Source organism: Gambusia affinis, linkage group LG22 (assembly GCF_019740435.1).
Source record: "Gambusia affinis linkage group LG22, SWU_Gaff_1.0, whole genome shotgun sequence".
NCBI lineage: Eukaryota > Metazoa > Chordata > Actinopteri > Cyprinodontiformes > Poeciliidae > Gambusia > Gambusia affinis.
Genome location: NC_057889.1, coordinates 2,744,083 through 2,760,858, shown reverse-complemented (window position 1 = coordinate 2,760,858; position 16,776 = coordinate 2,744,083). Strand labels below are relative to the sequence as shown.

The window sequence follows — 16,776 nt, the reverse complement described above, 5'->3', positions numbered from 1 at the left end:
AGCAACTGAATTAGACGAACAAAATGTCACAATGAAATAAAACTAAACTATAATGAAAAACCCAAAACTACTGAGTTAATAATGTTTTCATTTACATAAAGAAGACAGTATTAAGCTAAAAAAGAGGGTTTGTTTCTCGTGTTCTGATGGTCTAAATCCAATAAATGAAGCTTATAAAAGCTTTTATAAGACAAAAAACTTAAAAATGGTGCAAAAAACCCCCCAACAACACAACTTGATAATTTAAACCATAAACTTTCTTATATTCTCAAATAAAACTTTCTTTTTGTCCTGGTTTCATGTTTTCTGTCTTTAACGCTGTTTGTGTGTCTGCATTAAATCAAATTTACCTGAAGAATCATTAACCTTTAAGCTGAACTAATCCCATCAACACCTCATCCTGCCATAAGCATCTTATACGTCTGAAGTGAAGAAAAACAGACTTACACAATGGCTGTATCGGTTGGTAATGACACCTTCTCCGGCTTGTTATAAAAATTACTCAACCAGATGGTGTGTGGGTAATTTAAAAGACAAAGAGAGACAGTGCGCATGAAAACACACACACACACACACACACACACACACACACACAGACGGTGATGAAAGTTTAATCTGCGATGGAAGAGGCTGCCGTGTTTTTAGCTGGGAGGTTTACAGCTCAGCTTTTTGTTTGATCATCTCATGGATGGTGGAGGAGATAAATATGATTTGACATTTATTTGCTTAGGCTTTTATTTGCAAAGCTGCTCCTATTTCTTCTCGACTTGACAGCAGCAAACCCAAAACTCGGAGTTCATTAAGTTTACGGTTATTATCCTGTTGGTCAACAATCATCTGGGCTGATTCTGAAGCTCGGTCCGAGATCAGCGATTCATTTTCATCAAATGAAGAAGACGAAGCGCTCTGGTTTTACTCAGTAAAAATTTTATGTGAATGTAACGACAGTCTGGGCATCCAGGTTAATTATTTAGAGGTTGGCGCTTCATTTGATTTAGAGGAGGTACTCAACTGGAAACAAACTGCGTGCTATAATTCAGAGTTTGATTATACGCTCCATATCCTGTCATTATGTGCTGTGTGTGGCTATCTGTTCAGAAAAGGTTAATAAACGGTGTAATAAATCATCCTTAATATATTTCATAGGTTAATTAAAGCGCTCGGATGCGCTAAAAATAATTTTTATTGAAAAGAAAGGTGGGAATCAGCTTGAGAACGTTACCTTAAATGACAAATAAAATGGATCATTTCATGAAAATATGCAATTTAAATTTTTTAATAACAGACACAAGCAGAGGAAATAATGAAAAAGCTCGGGTAAGTGGAGGAGGAGGGTAACAAACAAAGATCAAGCAAAAGCAACTAAAATTTAATCGAGAGCAGATGTAATGATGCTTCTGTCTGTATGGAAGTTCATTACTTAAATTAATGAATTAATTAATAAAATTCATTATTTTATTACCAAATGATGTAAAAAAAAAAAAAACATGTTCATGCAATGAAAAAAAACCCTAGCAATAAACAACAAACCACTTTTAGTTGCTATATTGGTCCCAAATGTTGCAATTTTGTCTGCAACATTTGGGACTGCAATTCCAGCTGCAGCGGTTTCCTTTCAGCTGTCAGACAATCTATTTACAAAACCTGTTCCACTCCTCACCTGTGGGGGCACTGTGCCAAGGACTACCGAAGGAAATGTCAGTGAAATCTCAGAAGAAGACACTGAGCACAACTTCATTCTTCATAAAAAATAAATAAAATGGAGTGGTGTCAGATTTATAGCAGTTGTAAGATTTATCTTTTGTCTTTGCGTACTATGACTAAAAACCTCGGTCTGGAGACGACTCCAATAGCAGAATGCAGACTACAGCACAGGGCATTCTGGGTACACAGGACCAAAATAAACATGCTAGCCTAGCGCTAGCAGGAGAAATGACTCGTGGTTTTTAGCCAAAGGCAAAAGTGAAATCCTAAAATTTCTAAAGTCTGATGACACTCCATTTTTGTTTACATTTCGTGAAGAAGGAAGTTGCGCACCTGTCTTCTTCAGAGGTTTCTGTGGCATTTCCTTCAGTGGTTCCTGGTGCAGCGCCCCCACAGGCGAGGAGGGGAACAGGTTTTTGACACAATGCAGTGTGAAAGAGAATCGCAGCAGGTGGAAATGTAACAAATATTGCTATTTTTGTCCCAAATCAAACCTAGTCTACCGGTCTGTCATGTGTGAAAACAATCTTATAAATCATCTACTTGTTGCACAAAATCCATAGGTTGCAGACTTGCAACCTGGATATTTATATACTTTATATATTGTCATGACTTTATGAAAGAAGTCACCCAAGCACTGATTAGCAACGTCATGTATGAAGTAAAAACTTTACAATTCACAACAACAGGGGAATTTTCTCTGAAAGAGAAAAGTTACTTCAGTTGTGGATTTAATGCACTAAAACCAGAGCGGAAAAATTCAATATGAATAAATTCTCTAAAAACTAAAAGAAAAACAAACATTTTAAAGCTAAATTCAAAACAGCTTTAACGTTATACCCTTGTGATGGCACTTCACATTTCAAAGGTCAGTCCTTTAGGGAAATAGGAGTTCTTTTGTTTTAGCGCAAAAACAATCACACTAAAAGTGTCCTCAGTAATTTCACACATTGGTGGCTTTGAGAGAGGTAATTATTTGAAAACCATTTTAGCTTAATTGACGTCAGCATTTGGAGACCGTTAGCAAAGAAATCAGCAAACAAGCCCAGAGGGTCTGAGAGGCTTTAGAAGCAGGAGACAGGAAAAGAGTTCAGCTCAGCTTTCAGTCTGATTCATCACTTCCTGTGAGGTTCTAATGGACTCAATCTACGGTTACACATATGTAGGGAAGGTTTTCTGCAGATGCAACACAGCAGCTATAATGGGATGCTGTTAGGTCATGAACTAAAAACGGCTGGAAAGTCTTGATGACAAAAAAAAAAGAAACATATTTCCATGTATTTTCAAACATCAAGGAAAACATATTAATACAGTATTAATATGCATGTTGTTGTTTACATCCGGATATTTTGTGCACGATGCTGGAAGGCAACAAGACGATTGTATTACATGCCGTATGTAGCCGAACTGCAGCAGTAGAACAATCCCATCAATAGCCTTTGATTTCTTTTTCTTTTAATTCTTTGTATTTATATTTGACGAGTGTTTGAAAATGTTGAATGTTTGTTATGATAGATTTTTATGGGATGGTAAAAGTTAATTATTTGTGATTGAAAGTGGAATAAAATCAGCTGAAATTCTCAGCAGCTGCAGATTTGTGTGAAACAGGGTTGGGCAATATTGACTTAAAACTATATTTTGATATTTTATGACTTTATTGTGATATTGTAAAAAAACAATAAAAAGGACTATTTATTACTTATTTTTTAAGTAACCCATTGGCACAGCATTTATAGCACCACAAACAAAAATAAAACTTGAAAAACATTCTCATTGTATCAATAAACTGCACAAAGTATTTAGATTTAATAAAATGTACGGATATTTATTGATCCTCTGGTGGAATAAACAATGGAGAAAATAGCAAACAGAACATTTTAGATCATACTGTCACTTTATTTTTTATTTATAGTGACAATAAATCAAAGAAATTCTTCATGATAAATGATAAATGTGCATCTTTAATGTGAAATCAAATTCCTTATTTTCCAGAACTACAAAAAAAAAAATCTTTTAGGGGTTAATTTAAGACTGAAATGGCAGAAAATATGGCTGCTGTCCTGTTTACACCAGTTCTGCATGTGAAGCTCAAAGCGGCAGCGTAGCCTGCTGTGGTGGCATCTTTATTGTCCTTCCTTCTTCTCAATGTTTTCAAAGCATTTGCTTGTGCTGGAGCCTGATGCTGTGTTAGCTGTGTGCCATAAATGCATAATTCACATCCATTAATTTGCATGTCAGAGAGGTAGATTGCTCATTTGGTATGCAAATACCTCCAACTGCTCCGGTAAAGCAGGAAAACGTGAACAACGCTGATAAGCGGCCGGAAGGAATGAGAAAAAAAATAAAAGAAAACAGAGGCTAGGTGAAGGCAGAAGAGAGGGAATCTGTGCACAAAAAGGCAGAGGAAATAAAAGCAGCAGTTTTTGTTTAGAAGTGGAAAGAAAATGGATCAGCCAGAAAAGATACCAGAACAATGAAAACACCCAGCTTTCAGGAGCCATGCCTGCACCCACAGGCCGAGCACACATTATTACATGAAGCAACGATACACACACACACACACACACACACACACACACATTTACCACTACCTGCCATTTTAGACGCAGTGCACACCCTAATGATGGGTAGAGGCGAGAAAAGAAAAGGGAGGCTCCTTTCATGCTGCAGACAACCACCAGCCGCCTGCAAGGTAATTTTCTGCAGCGTTATTGTGCCTCACACACACACACACACGCACACGCACACACCAAATTACCCAATCACACTCTGTGTGAACAATACAATCAAGGCAGCCAGCGAAGCGAACATGGTCAATGCCGTGACACCAAATGAACCCGTCTGTTTTCCTTCTGGTTTTATTTTTTTTAAGTTTCTTATCTCTGGTTTAAACTTTTATTTCACCTTTCTCTGCTCCTCCATCTACATTTTTCATGGCAGCTGAGTGAAAAAGGGAATAAAAGAGCATTTAGCTTTGTATTTAACTGAGCTTTTCAAAAATTTAGGTCAGCGCCTGATCTGCAAGGCTTCGACACAGTCTGGGTTTTCAGAAATAACGAATTGGGTGGCTGGATACAAAGACTTTAAAGAGATTTTTTGGAGCACAAATTTATAAATATTTGAAGGCATGTGGCGAAAAGAAGAGAAGAATTTACATAAATGGCAGCTTTAGGCCCTTCATCATCAACCGGACTTTGTTCTGGTATAAACAATAAAAATTATGCATCATCAGAACGAACCCAAAGTGTGAGTATGAGAGTGTGTTCGTTACTTTTGCAACTGAAGCGATTTTTGAGTAGGACAGATTTAATGCCCAGATGGTTTGGCATGGAGTGTGTTTGCTAAAGGCCAAGCGCGTTCTCTCTCTCTCTCTCTCTCACACACACATACACGTACGTGCACACACATGCAGACACAGATGGGAGGGGGTGGGTGAGCCAATCTGGTGAGAAAAATAAAAAGCGGAAGCAAAATCTAAGAGAGATTTTCAGGAGGACATGGCTGTTAGAGCTGGAGTCAAGAAATTTCTCCATTACGCAGAGAAAGTTGTCTGTGTTTCTGCGAGAAAAAAAAAAGAAAAAAAGAAAACCAAAGCGCCAGCGGTCTGTTTCATTGATGTAGAGATAAAACTGACCTGATCCAACATCAGTATCAGAGCCGATGCTGATGGCCACCAATCTGGACACAGTGGTTTCTGTCATTTTTATTGATTAGATTTACACAAATAGATGTTTACAGCCAAACAGACTGGAAAATAAACAGTAAACTCATGGGCCGCATGTCACATTAAATCCAATAAGCTGCTGCTGGCCACAACCCCCAACTCAACGTTTACACTCCCACGTGAAAATGACTCCAAACAGATTCGCAATTATACAACCGTCCATCTTTGAAAAGCAGAAGTGGAGCCTCCTGCACAACGGACAAGAATGGATGCTAAGTCAACTACAAAGGCTTTTCTCTTCCAGCAGCCATTGTACGGCGCATGCAGCGGTGAAACCATCGGACTAAATGCGGTGCAACTTGGGATGCTAGGTAACGGCGCAGTTTTTAATAAAAACATTTGAGATTAATCTAAAATTTCAAAAAAAAATTTCTAGGAATTTTTTTAAACTCAGAAATTTCCAGTGTTTTTATGACAATTTCTGAGATTAACCTAAAAATATCTAAATTTTTGGTCGAAATTTAGTCTTTCTATTTTTTTAACCATCCAGTGGCTCTAATAAATAATTGGGGATCCACGTTTATCACGTTTATTGTTAAACAACTCAAACGTCTGAAAGTATCTTGATTTTAAACAAAAACAGAAAATTACAACTCCGGATGTAATAAGTCTGATCTCCAGGTAAATGTTTTGCACTTCTGAGCTTTCTCTTCACTTCCTCGTCCCTGCAACAAACCAAAGATTATTTTTATAGGTTTTAATACTTCAAGCGCTCGTGGAAAACAAGCTGCTGAAGGAAATCAATACGTGCAAAGTCCCTTAAAAGAGCCAGACCTTCAAAAGGATTAAAGCTTTAACAGTTTCACTTCGGCACAGTTTTGTATTGAAGCAGTTAGAGTCACAACAATCTTTACCATCTCTGTTAATTAACCTTTTGAATCTCCACTCCTCACCTCTCCGCGTGTTCAACCTCATCCTTCCATCTCTCTGCTCAAAGATCTGCTCACAGTTTTCGTCCCACCTTCCTGTCGGCTGACTTTGTTTTCTATTCATTCTAAACATAAAAGGCCTCAAACCAGCTGAAAGCAATGGAACAACCCCAAAAAGCCCAGCAATAACAGAAAATCCTTTTCAGACAGATATCGCTGAAAAGAAAAAAGAAAAAAAAAAGGTTTCAAAAAGAAAAGGAAGGCCAAACAGGGTGAGGAGAATAAGAGAAAAAAAAGACTAATGAAAACCAGACTACACTAGAAAAGAATAGAGTAGAATAGAGTCGCCTCTACCCCCGTCAGTTTCCATGGAAACAAGCCTTTTGGTGCGATGGCGGTGGAAAAGCCTCAGCAGGAGAGGAGTCGGCGAGGGAGGCGGCGTGTGAACGGCTTTTTGTGTGAGTGGACTTTAAAAGCGTTCGGACGTAGACGAGCTGCATGCACAAGCAGGAATAAAAGGAACGGTTCTGATGAAGGGAGCGGGTCCGGACAGCAGAAAGGGATGCTGGGAAGTGAAGTCAAGCTGATGTGAATCCTGACAAAGCTGAAAAGATTAGCAAAATACTGATTTTTAATGTGGCTCATATAGTTTACTGAAACTAATAAAGTGAACTGAAACACATAAAAACTAATTAATGGGGAAAAACTACAATTAAATTACTGTCATCTATTTCTAAAACATATGAATTATGGAAACAATAATCTTCATTGTTATGTTTATGAATTTGATCTATTTAGTACTTTAGAACTGATGTGAAATTGATTTTTTCTCCCCACAAACAAGCAGTTTACATCAGTTCAGTTAATTCCTGCTGTACTCACCCATCCTGGAGTGAAAACAGCAGGACGTATTCACTCCAGGACCAGCTGTGGGGAAGTTTGTTTCATTTTTCAGACTGAATCCTGATAATGCTAACTACTGGTTTCCAAAACAGAAACCATTATGGAGCAATTATTAATGAACAACGTGAGTCAGAATTAACTAAAACTGATGAAATAACAAAAGCTGAAGTTGAAAAAAAACAACAATTTTATTAACTGAAACATATAAAAACAGTAGGTAATGGGGAAAAACTATAAATAACTGGAACTATATTGTGCATTTATAAAAATAACTAAAACATAGTAAAATTACAGATATAAAATCCTTTGTTTTTCTGTTTACAAATCTATTTTTAAGCCTTCTGTTCTCATGTGAAATAGATTTTTCTACGTCAGCTGTCGGCAAATTATGATACTTCATAAAAACCAAACCACACACACACATATATATATACATATATATATATAATCACAACATAATACCTTTTTGAATTCTGAAAATAAAAATTAAACAAAGTATGAAAAACTAAAACTATCACTACAATACAAATGTAACTAAAACTAAACAATATTTAACTAAATTAGTAAATGAACTCTAAAAACTAACTGAGTTGGACAAACAAAAAGTCACAACAAACTAAAACTTAACAACAATGAAAAACCCAACACTATTAAGACTCAGGCCATTTGACAGATGAAGACTGCAAATCATGCCTGATGCTAGGGTTTAAAAACATGTTTAAAAGGAGTTTTGGTTCAGAAAAGTTGGAAAATTACAAAAAATATATCTAAAAAAATTGATACTTTCAGTTGTTTAATAGCAGAAAAGGAGCAAAAACAGCCTGATTTCAGTGAAAATGGGTCAAAACTCGAGTCAGATGAGTGGTTAGGAATGGTAAATATTTAACACAAGGGTAAAAAAGAAAATCACCAGATTAGATCTGACCTCAGCAAACAGCAACAAAACTGAGGCACCGCGCTGCAAATCTGTGCATACAGTTATCTTAAGAGAGAGCAGAGATTTTAATGAGCTCCGTTTTTAATCCCCGCCCCCCTGCACAGCAGCCAGCGGGCGCCGGGGAGGATAACGAGGGAAAATGAACACGGAAAAGTCAAAATGCCAAAGGTTTAAGTCTGTGTCAGACAAAGGGAACATGCAACACAAAAGAAACTTTGCTCAGCATTAACTTTAGTCCAAGGCGTAGATGAATTCATTTCTGGATTTTAATGCTTAACTTATTCAAGAACCAAGTTGGAGGAAGAATGAAGAGTTTTACTGAACATCTTTAATAATATTATAGAACAGCAGCAGCTCATTTAACATGGGTGACCCAGTGCAGTCTTTCTAAACCTGTGGTACCCGAACACGGCGCCCCCTGGTGGTCCGCAACATACTGCATCCTAAAAATTATTTATGTGGTGAAAGAAAATGTTTATTTTTGCTAACACAACTCAAGTCTGTTATGTGTTTATTATGCTTCTAAATTATACCTGTTGTATTAAAGACGTTTTTTGATTTCCATGTGTTTTCTATCATTGAAACCTTCCACATTTTCAGAATCTGTAAATAACTCAAAACACCCCAATGATGGCCAGTCATGTTTACAAAACAGCACCAAACGTCTCATTTGGAGGAACACAGACAATGAGCTACCAATATTTTTATTTCAGGTTGCATATATGAAGATGTTGTGTTGCTGGGGCAATTTCAACTTAGGCAGTTCATGAGTGTTTGTTAAATGGGTAAGTAGTCCTATGCATAAAAAAGTTTGAGAAACACTCCCCTAGTGGTATGGAGGACTTTTGTGGAGCAAACTTTCACACTTGCTGTTGTTTTGACTTTATGCAGCATTTTCTCTTTTGCTTCCATTTTCTGTGTTTGCAGCTTTTATCTGTTGCATTTGTCCCTGGTGAAAGTTGTTTTTTTGGTTATTGTCGGGGTTATTTAGCTCTTCTGGTTGTTTTTCTTCAGAGTCAGGCTCATGCCGTTACATTGGCTCATCTCTTTTGTCTCAGTGAGTCGCCCTGCCAGGCCCATTTCGCTTTGTGTATTGGTTTCCTTTTGACCGCCTGCTCTGCAACATCTCAGTTTCACTTTTAAATAAAACTCTAATTGCTATCCATCTGCCCCTCCCCTGATGTTGTCCTTCTCTTCCCACTGACCCTGACAAAAAAGGATTCACTCTGTCCTCTACAAACCTCCCAGCTGTCTCACACAGTTCAGCTTTTCTCCAGATTCTTTAAAGGGATCCACATTTAGTTGTAACAATAGACTTTATTTCAGAAATATTTATTTTAGACATTAAAACAACACTGTAATAAAACTGTAGGCTGCTTATTGTCACTCGGACTTAGCCATGTAGCTGCAATGCATTCTGGGTAAATGATGTATGCTTGGTCAGATTGTGCTAGCTCCGTCCAGCTAACAGTTTTAAGCCTTTTCAAATTGAGCTGGAGCGTGTTGAAATCGATGGGAATGTAAAAATCAAGAGAGAAAGAGAAACCAAGAGATATGATGAGGAGAAACAAACAGAGGAGGAAGAAAGAGTTAGCCGAAGAAGCTCCTGGTATTTTGCTGCTACCTTCAACTTCATAAATTAAACGATGAACGATATGTACCTCTGGTTGGACTGTGATCCGGTAAGCACTTCCATTGTTCTGTGTCCAGTACGGTAACACCTGTTTAGGGTCCGGTGTTGGTCCGTGGTTTTAGATTCAGTAACGGCAGCAGTAGCATAAGTTATGTTAGCTGCCTGTCTAATGTTTGTCCCAGTGTTTTTCGCTCTGGCAGCAGCCGGGTTTGGCCGCTTTGTGGATAAAAACTGTTGGTACAGGATTTATTTTTAGCTTATAAAGGTAACGACCACCTGTTAGAGCCTTCATCAGTTTTGCTCGTACAAATTACCTCAAGTCTTCTGGAGAGAAATGTTGAGAGCACAAATTGGTCTCTCGGAAGTTGTGATCGGCTTTTTTTGACCATGTTGTTCTTTTTTTTTTTTAAGTCATGTGGGAAGTGATCCAGACTCACCTCACTATTTGTTTTTATATATTTTTTTAATTCCAGCCAACAGCAATGCAGTGTAGTACTATCTAAAATGACACCAATAAAATGAAATATGATAAACAACAACTCAGGTAAAGTTAGCCTTCCCGTGTTTACTCTGTAGATTCCAGTACAGAATGGATCATCAACCCATCAGATGAAAAAATGGCTACCTCCATGAGTGAAAAATATATAAATAATTTTGAAATAATTATGACTTTTGCCGTATCACAAACAGCATTTTGTAAGTTAAAAGGAAAATGACAACTTATTTAGGCCAACATCTTCTACTAATGGTGGATCCCTTAAAAATCAAAATGCTTTTGTGCACAAATTGTTCAAATAACAAAGACTGGTGGATTTGTTCACCTTCTGGTACTGATCCTTGGAGGCCAACGCTTCCTCAAGCTGCTGCTGCGTGTAGGCGTAGATGGCAGAGCGGTACGTTGTCCCCACATCGTTCCCCTGACGCATTCCTGAAAACACACATGCTCGTTTTTTAAAACGAGGATCTCGATGGCAGCGTGGCGTCTTTGTCTTCGGTTCTTGGAAAACGTTCCAAAAATATAACCTGTCTTCTCCTGTCTTGGCAGAACCGAAAGCTGTTTTTTCATGACTGATCATGTCATCGTTTTGCTGTCAGTCTGTCAGCCTCAATGTTTCAGGCTTTCCAAGGCTGGATCACATATGTGATGCTCTAATAATCAGTTGAATGCAGGAACAGGTGTGAAAATGGTAGATATATTGATCATATGTAGCAGGACGTAGCGAGCAGAAACTGGCAGTGGGGATTTATCATGATAAATTTCTTAATTTGATAAGAATTTTGAGGTATTGTTGTCACAATAAATAACAACTGATGATGTTTAAACCCCTCAAACTGTTCTTACTGTCAAGATTGATCATTTTTTCCACTGTTTGTTCAATGAAAGCATAAATAAATATCTATAAATTTGAAAATACTGTGGTACAAATCACAGTTCTTTATATGAATTGTGTCGTAAAGAAACATTACAAATGGGACTGGGAAAAGTCCCAGAAGTTGTTGCTGCAAGTAATAATGTTGTTGCTTTGGCACCATTTTTAAGTAAAACATTACAAACTCAAAAATCAATAAACTTTAAATTCTGATGAACATTTCACCCTGGAACCTGAAGACATTTTTAATATCCAAAACAAATAAACAAAACAACAGAAACAACAAATAAAATGAATAGTGAAGTTTCTAGAAACAAAACTGTTCTTCAGATTAGGTGAGAATAAATCACCAGACTGAAGACATTTAACATCCAGGTTTTGGTAGAGAGAAACGACGAATCAAGCAAACAGAAATAATTGAATTTGTTTTAATTTATGAAGCGATTAATTGATTAATTAATTGATTGCTTATTGTGACAGGTCTAGTTGTGTTTGTGTAGACACTGATGCTGCTGTGTCATCCACTCACAGTCATGCAGTTACTTAAAAAATGTAACAAAGGCTGATTAACATGGCCACCGATGACGGCGGATAAATAGTTTTCCTAATATAGTGACTTGTTTCTCCGCCATTAGACCATTTAGCAGCGCATTCATGAGGGTGATTGACAGCACTAAGACCCTCCTCCTGGCTCTGATTGGTTGTTATTGGTGCATTTCTTCAGACAGCAGTAACAGCTCAAAGAGGAGGTGGAGACGTGTTTTCACACATTATCTGTCTCATATTACACAACATGATAACAGTTTTAATATGTAAAAACACATTTTTTATAAAAGTTGCAAGCTGCAGCTTTAACTCTGTATTGCCCACACCTAATAGAAACTCAAAAATAAACCCCCTCCTGTTCTATTTCCAGGATTTAGTCAGGAATGTTGTGTTTACCTTGAGTCGGATTGTGACTTTCCCAGAAAACCTTCAGCAGGCTGATGAAGCTGATCTTCTCTGGATGGTAAACAACTCGCACCACCTCAGTGTGTCCGGTTCTGCCTGCAAAATACAACCAGCAGCATCAATGCTAGAACTTAAATATAAGTAAATGCAAAATAATTTTTCATCTATTTAGGAAAAAGAAACTAAAACCAACCAACAGTTTGTCAACATTCACACAGTGAAAGTGACCCAATCAGATTTCTTCGCCATTATGCAGCACATATCAGACAGACCGATGTTCATGGCAGTCGAATCCCGATCTTTTCTCCCCCTCAAAGAAATTGGATTTGAGCCTCTTCCAGTTGTGGAAATTAATCGGATACGTATCAATCATGTCGCATTTTACCCGGTTTTTACTTCAGGGAAGTGAGACATGCATCATAATTCTGCACCAGACTCGGTAAATCAGGACATAAATAATGGCTGAAAATTATAATTATGAAATTATGAAACACTGAAGCGCATCTAGAGAAGGGCATTTATCGCATTGTTTACCATTTATCATTATAAATGTTTTATAGGAATTTTGATTTATTGTTACTCCAATAAATTCTAATTAAAGACTTTTAAAAACCCTCAACACTGTCTTTATTGTTTGGATTGTTAAGTTTTACAATTTTTCTCTCTTTTGTTCCACAAGAGCATCAACAGATACAAATAATTTTGAAAAGATGATTGAATGTATTTAAAGAGTGCAGCTTGGTTGTACAGATCACACGTTTTGTAAGACTGGTGTCTGGTGAATCACAAATGTTTTTCAAGACCAGACCAGTATGTGTGTTTGTGGGGCTGTGATTGCTTTAGCATGCAGATGCAACCGGAAAGTAACCTAATCAATACAACCTGAAAGTAACCTAATCAATACAACCTGAATGTAACCTAATCAATACAACCTGAATGTAACGTAATCAATACTTCTTATCGCCACGTTTATTACTATTACATTGTTAGCACAAAATATCCTGATAAAACTCCAAGTTCATATCGCCCACTGCTCAGTGCATCACATCCCATCACTTTAGTTGTGACTCCAAACCCAAACGGACCTCTCTGCAGTCAATCAGAACCAAACATGGAGAAGCAGCTTTCAGCTTCTATGCTCCACACATCTGGAACAAACTTCCAGGAAACTGAAAAATGTCTGAAACACTGAATTCCTTCAAATCAAGGCTAAAAGACCCGATTGCTTAGATCTGCTTTTGTTTAATTAGAACTGGAACATTGATCAACACATTTCATGTTTATTGATTTTGAAGATGAAACATAATGGTGACTGTATGATGTTTTTATGACTTTGAGCTGCACTGATAAAAGCTTTATGTAATCTAACTTTAAGACTGTTGGATGATCCTCCATCCATCCATTTTCTTTACACCCTTCTTCCCTAATGGGGTCGGGAGGGTTGCTGGTTCCTCTCCAGCTGCGTCCCGGGCGAGAGGCGGGGTCACCCTGGACAGGTCGCCAGTCTGTCGCAGGGCAACACAAAGACATACAAGACAAACAACCATGCACACACTCACACCTAGGGAGAATTTAGAGAAACCAATTAACCTGACAGTCATGTTTTTGGACTGTGGGAGGAAGCCGGAGAACCCGGAGAGAACCCACCATGCACAGGGAGAACATGCAAACTCCATGCAGAAAGACCCCCGGCCGGGAATCGAACCCAGGACCTTCTTGCTGCAAGGCAACAGCTCTACCAACTGCGCCACTGTGCAGCCCTGTTGGATGATCCTCTTTTTGCAAAACAAACAAAATCAAATCAAACCCTTTCAGCAGGTATTGATCATTGGCAGAAAGTACTAAAATAACCTTTTGATTTGGTTGAGTTTATATTTTTGTGGCATAAAGTGACTGAATTATACAATCCTTAACATACCTTCACAGCAGAAGCTTTAATGCTTTGAAATGAGAGCTTTAGGATTTCTTTTTTTTAGATGTACGACCTTAAAAAAGAGCAGATTTACACAAGAAAGACACATTATACATCCGGTGTCCTTGAAAGGCCAGGCTGGTCCAAAACTGATTTTCTGCAGAAGAAAGATTTCCTCTGCTGCGAGTCAAACAGCAGCTGGTGCTGGTAATGAGTGTGACCCATTACGTGACACCTCATCTTCTCCACGTCTCTCATTCCACCTCCACTCCTATGTCTTTCTCTGCCTTATTACGTTTTTAATATCAGAAGTTATGGATTCCTACGGCAGATATTGGCGAACAGAGACAAAGCAGCGGTCCGCATTAAATTAATGTCTCACCAGGCCAATCTCGCAGGAATAAATTCATCTCAGACTGGATGGGAAATACAGTAAAGATTGGAATCGGAGCAGAAAATAAAGCGGCAGCTGGTAGGAAATGTACATCCAGGTGCCAAATGATCTCATAATCAGGCTGTTACTCAGAATGAAGCAGTCAGGTGAACGTGTTGGATTACCAAGCGGACAGATTTCCTAATTCTGGAAAAGTTTTAAAGCATTTTGTGCCAGAAAATAAGTTTCACTGTTTGCAGCATAAAAAAGACAATATAAACCAAAAAAGCAGCCAACATTACCATTATTTGTGGTAGTTTCTTCTCATTTTGCACATCTAATTTGACTGCATACTAAAAATTACACTTACTGTCTTTTTTTTCACACAGTCTGGGTACTGTTTTTATTTCTCTCAGCCTTGGAAACAACATAAATGAGTCCCAGAGGAAACCCTAACACCAGGAGCAGAATGCGACTTAACTCTCATCCCTTTCAAAGCCTCAAACTGTTTAGCAGAAGAGCTGCTCAAATCCAGGTGCTTTGCCATCCTGGAGCTCAATCCATAATAACTGGTCTAAAGAAGAAGAGTAAAGTTATGTGCAACTTCATGAAGAAAAGAAAAAGGTTTCTTGATAGTTTGATGCAAATACAAGTCAAACAGCTTTAAATTAAAAGTATAAATTGCTTCAAACTTGTGTTTTTTGTGCTTTAATCACCATTTACTCAGAAGGTGAAGTTGGTTTGGGAAAATAAGTTTTCTTGTTATGATTTTAAAATTACTGTTCATGCATCATATACCTTGCATGTAGCTAGAATGTTCTCCAGTTAATTTCTAATTATTTTTGACTGTTTATTTCAGTCTTCAAAATGATAAGTGCCCTTCTTGACACAAAAATACACCTGGAATGACCCAAAGGAGGGAACAGAATGTACAACCAGGGACTTTCCTGAAAGTTTGCATGTATGCCCACAACCATTCTCAAGCATTTGTTCCTCTGGCTCGTATAAAAAACAAACAGAAAAACAATTTATTACTCCAAATATGCATACAAAGAAAAAAACCTTAGCCGTGTACAAAGAGCTCAGAGGAAACCAGAATTATTGTGACTGTTTTCATAACGTCAATGAAAACAAAAAAAAATACCCACAAGGAAAAAAATTAAGAAATGGAAACAAAGAAAGTGATTTGAAAAGGAAAAATGTTGAAAGACAAATAATGTAAAACTGAAATACGATTTGGAGTTGAAATAAAAATAAAATTGGAAAGGATATTTGAAAAAAAATTATAACTGAAAAAAAGATTAGAAACTGAAAAAATTAAACAAAACAAAGATTTGGATCAAAAAGAAATTTCTAACCTGAAATAAAAAAAATTTAAACTAAGAATTAACTTTAAGAAAGATCAGTTAGAAAAATTGTTAAAAAGATTTATGTATGAAGAACGCTGTCAATAAATGAGAGACAAAAACACCAACTCAATCAGAGAGGAACAGCGTTGGAGTGTTTTCAAATCTACAAACAGGGACTTCTTCTCAAAAACAGAGTAAAAATATGCAAATCTAATCAACACAAATTGGACCTAAGCTGATTTGATGGTAAAAATGTAACCAACAGTGAATATTCAGGTATTGTCTTTCCTGAATATGTTAATGTTGGAGGAGCACTTTATTCAGCCAAGTGGCCTCTTTCAGCAAAGACACAGAGCTAATTAAAAACGCTCAAACCAGCTCTCTTTACGCAGAGTTTCCTGTTTATATCTAAACTGTCTACACCATGCAAACTATTAAATGCTACAGTAACTTCCTGATAAGAAATAATGAAGAAACATGCAAGAAATATGATATAAAAACAAAACAAATCTCCTCGATTTGTCAGGGGAGAAAACATCTACATGAGTAACACAGTCAGCCGTGACTCTGAACACGACTCACAAATTCATACGTGGGATTTCCTCTCCTCCGATAACCCTCCAAAGCCGATAAGTCAAGCGCTCAACTTGTTCCTTCAAGCATTTCAAATGTGTTCAAGTTCAGTTTTACACCATATATCCAAATGTCAGACAAGAATCGAGGAAAATAAGGAACAACTTTCAAACTTTTGTAGTTTCGTCTGTAACCTTCCAACAACTTATTGAATATATTCAGCATTTATCAGCAATTATGTTTACTTAGAGACTTTTGGTGCAGATTTACCAAATCATAGCAAATTAGAGATGGGTTTCATATGTTCAAATATATCGATTTAAAGATGACTTATTATGAAAACTTTGTATTTTGTATGTTTTTGTTCTTTCATTTGGGTTTCCGCTGCTTATAAAACCAGACCAAGTGATTAAAAAAAAAAAACATTCAGCCGGTTTTTGGAAATAAGTTAATGTTGTTTTTTTTTGGTGTCTGGAAA

General features: G+C 37.3%; 1 protein-coding gene across 3 annotated transcripts in view; it reads right to left on the bottom strand.

Moving 5' to 3' along the window:
- The window catches only part of msra (methionine sulfoxide reductase A), a 35,914-nt gene that overhangs the window by 1,609 nt on the left and 17,529 nt on the right, over positions 1 to 16,776 (bottom strand). For all 3 annotated transcript variants that reach the window (XM_044106412.1, XM_044106415.1, XM_044106414.1), the window contains exons 4-5: positions 12,083 to 12,187; positions 10,592 to 10,698 (exon numbers count right to left, since the gene is read on the bottom strand). In XM_044106412.1, the coding sequence (XP_043962347.1) occupies positions 10,592 to 10,698; positions 12,083 to 12,187 (212 nt within the window). The remainder of the gene's footprint in view (positions 1 to 10,591; positions 10,699 to 12,082; positions 12,188 to 16,776) is intronic.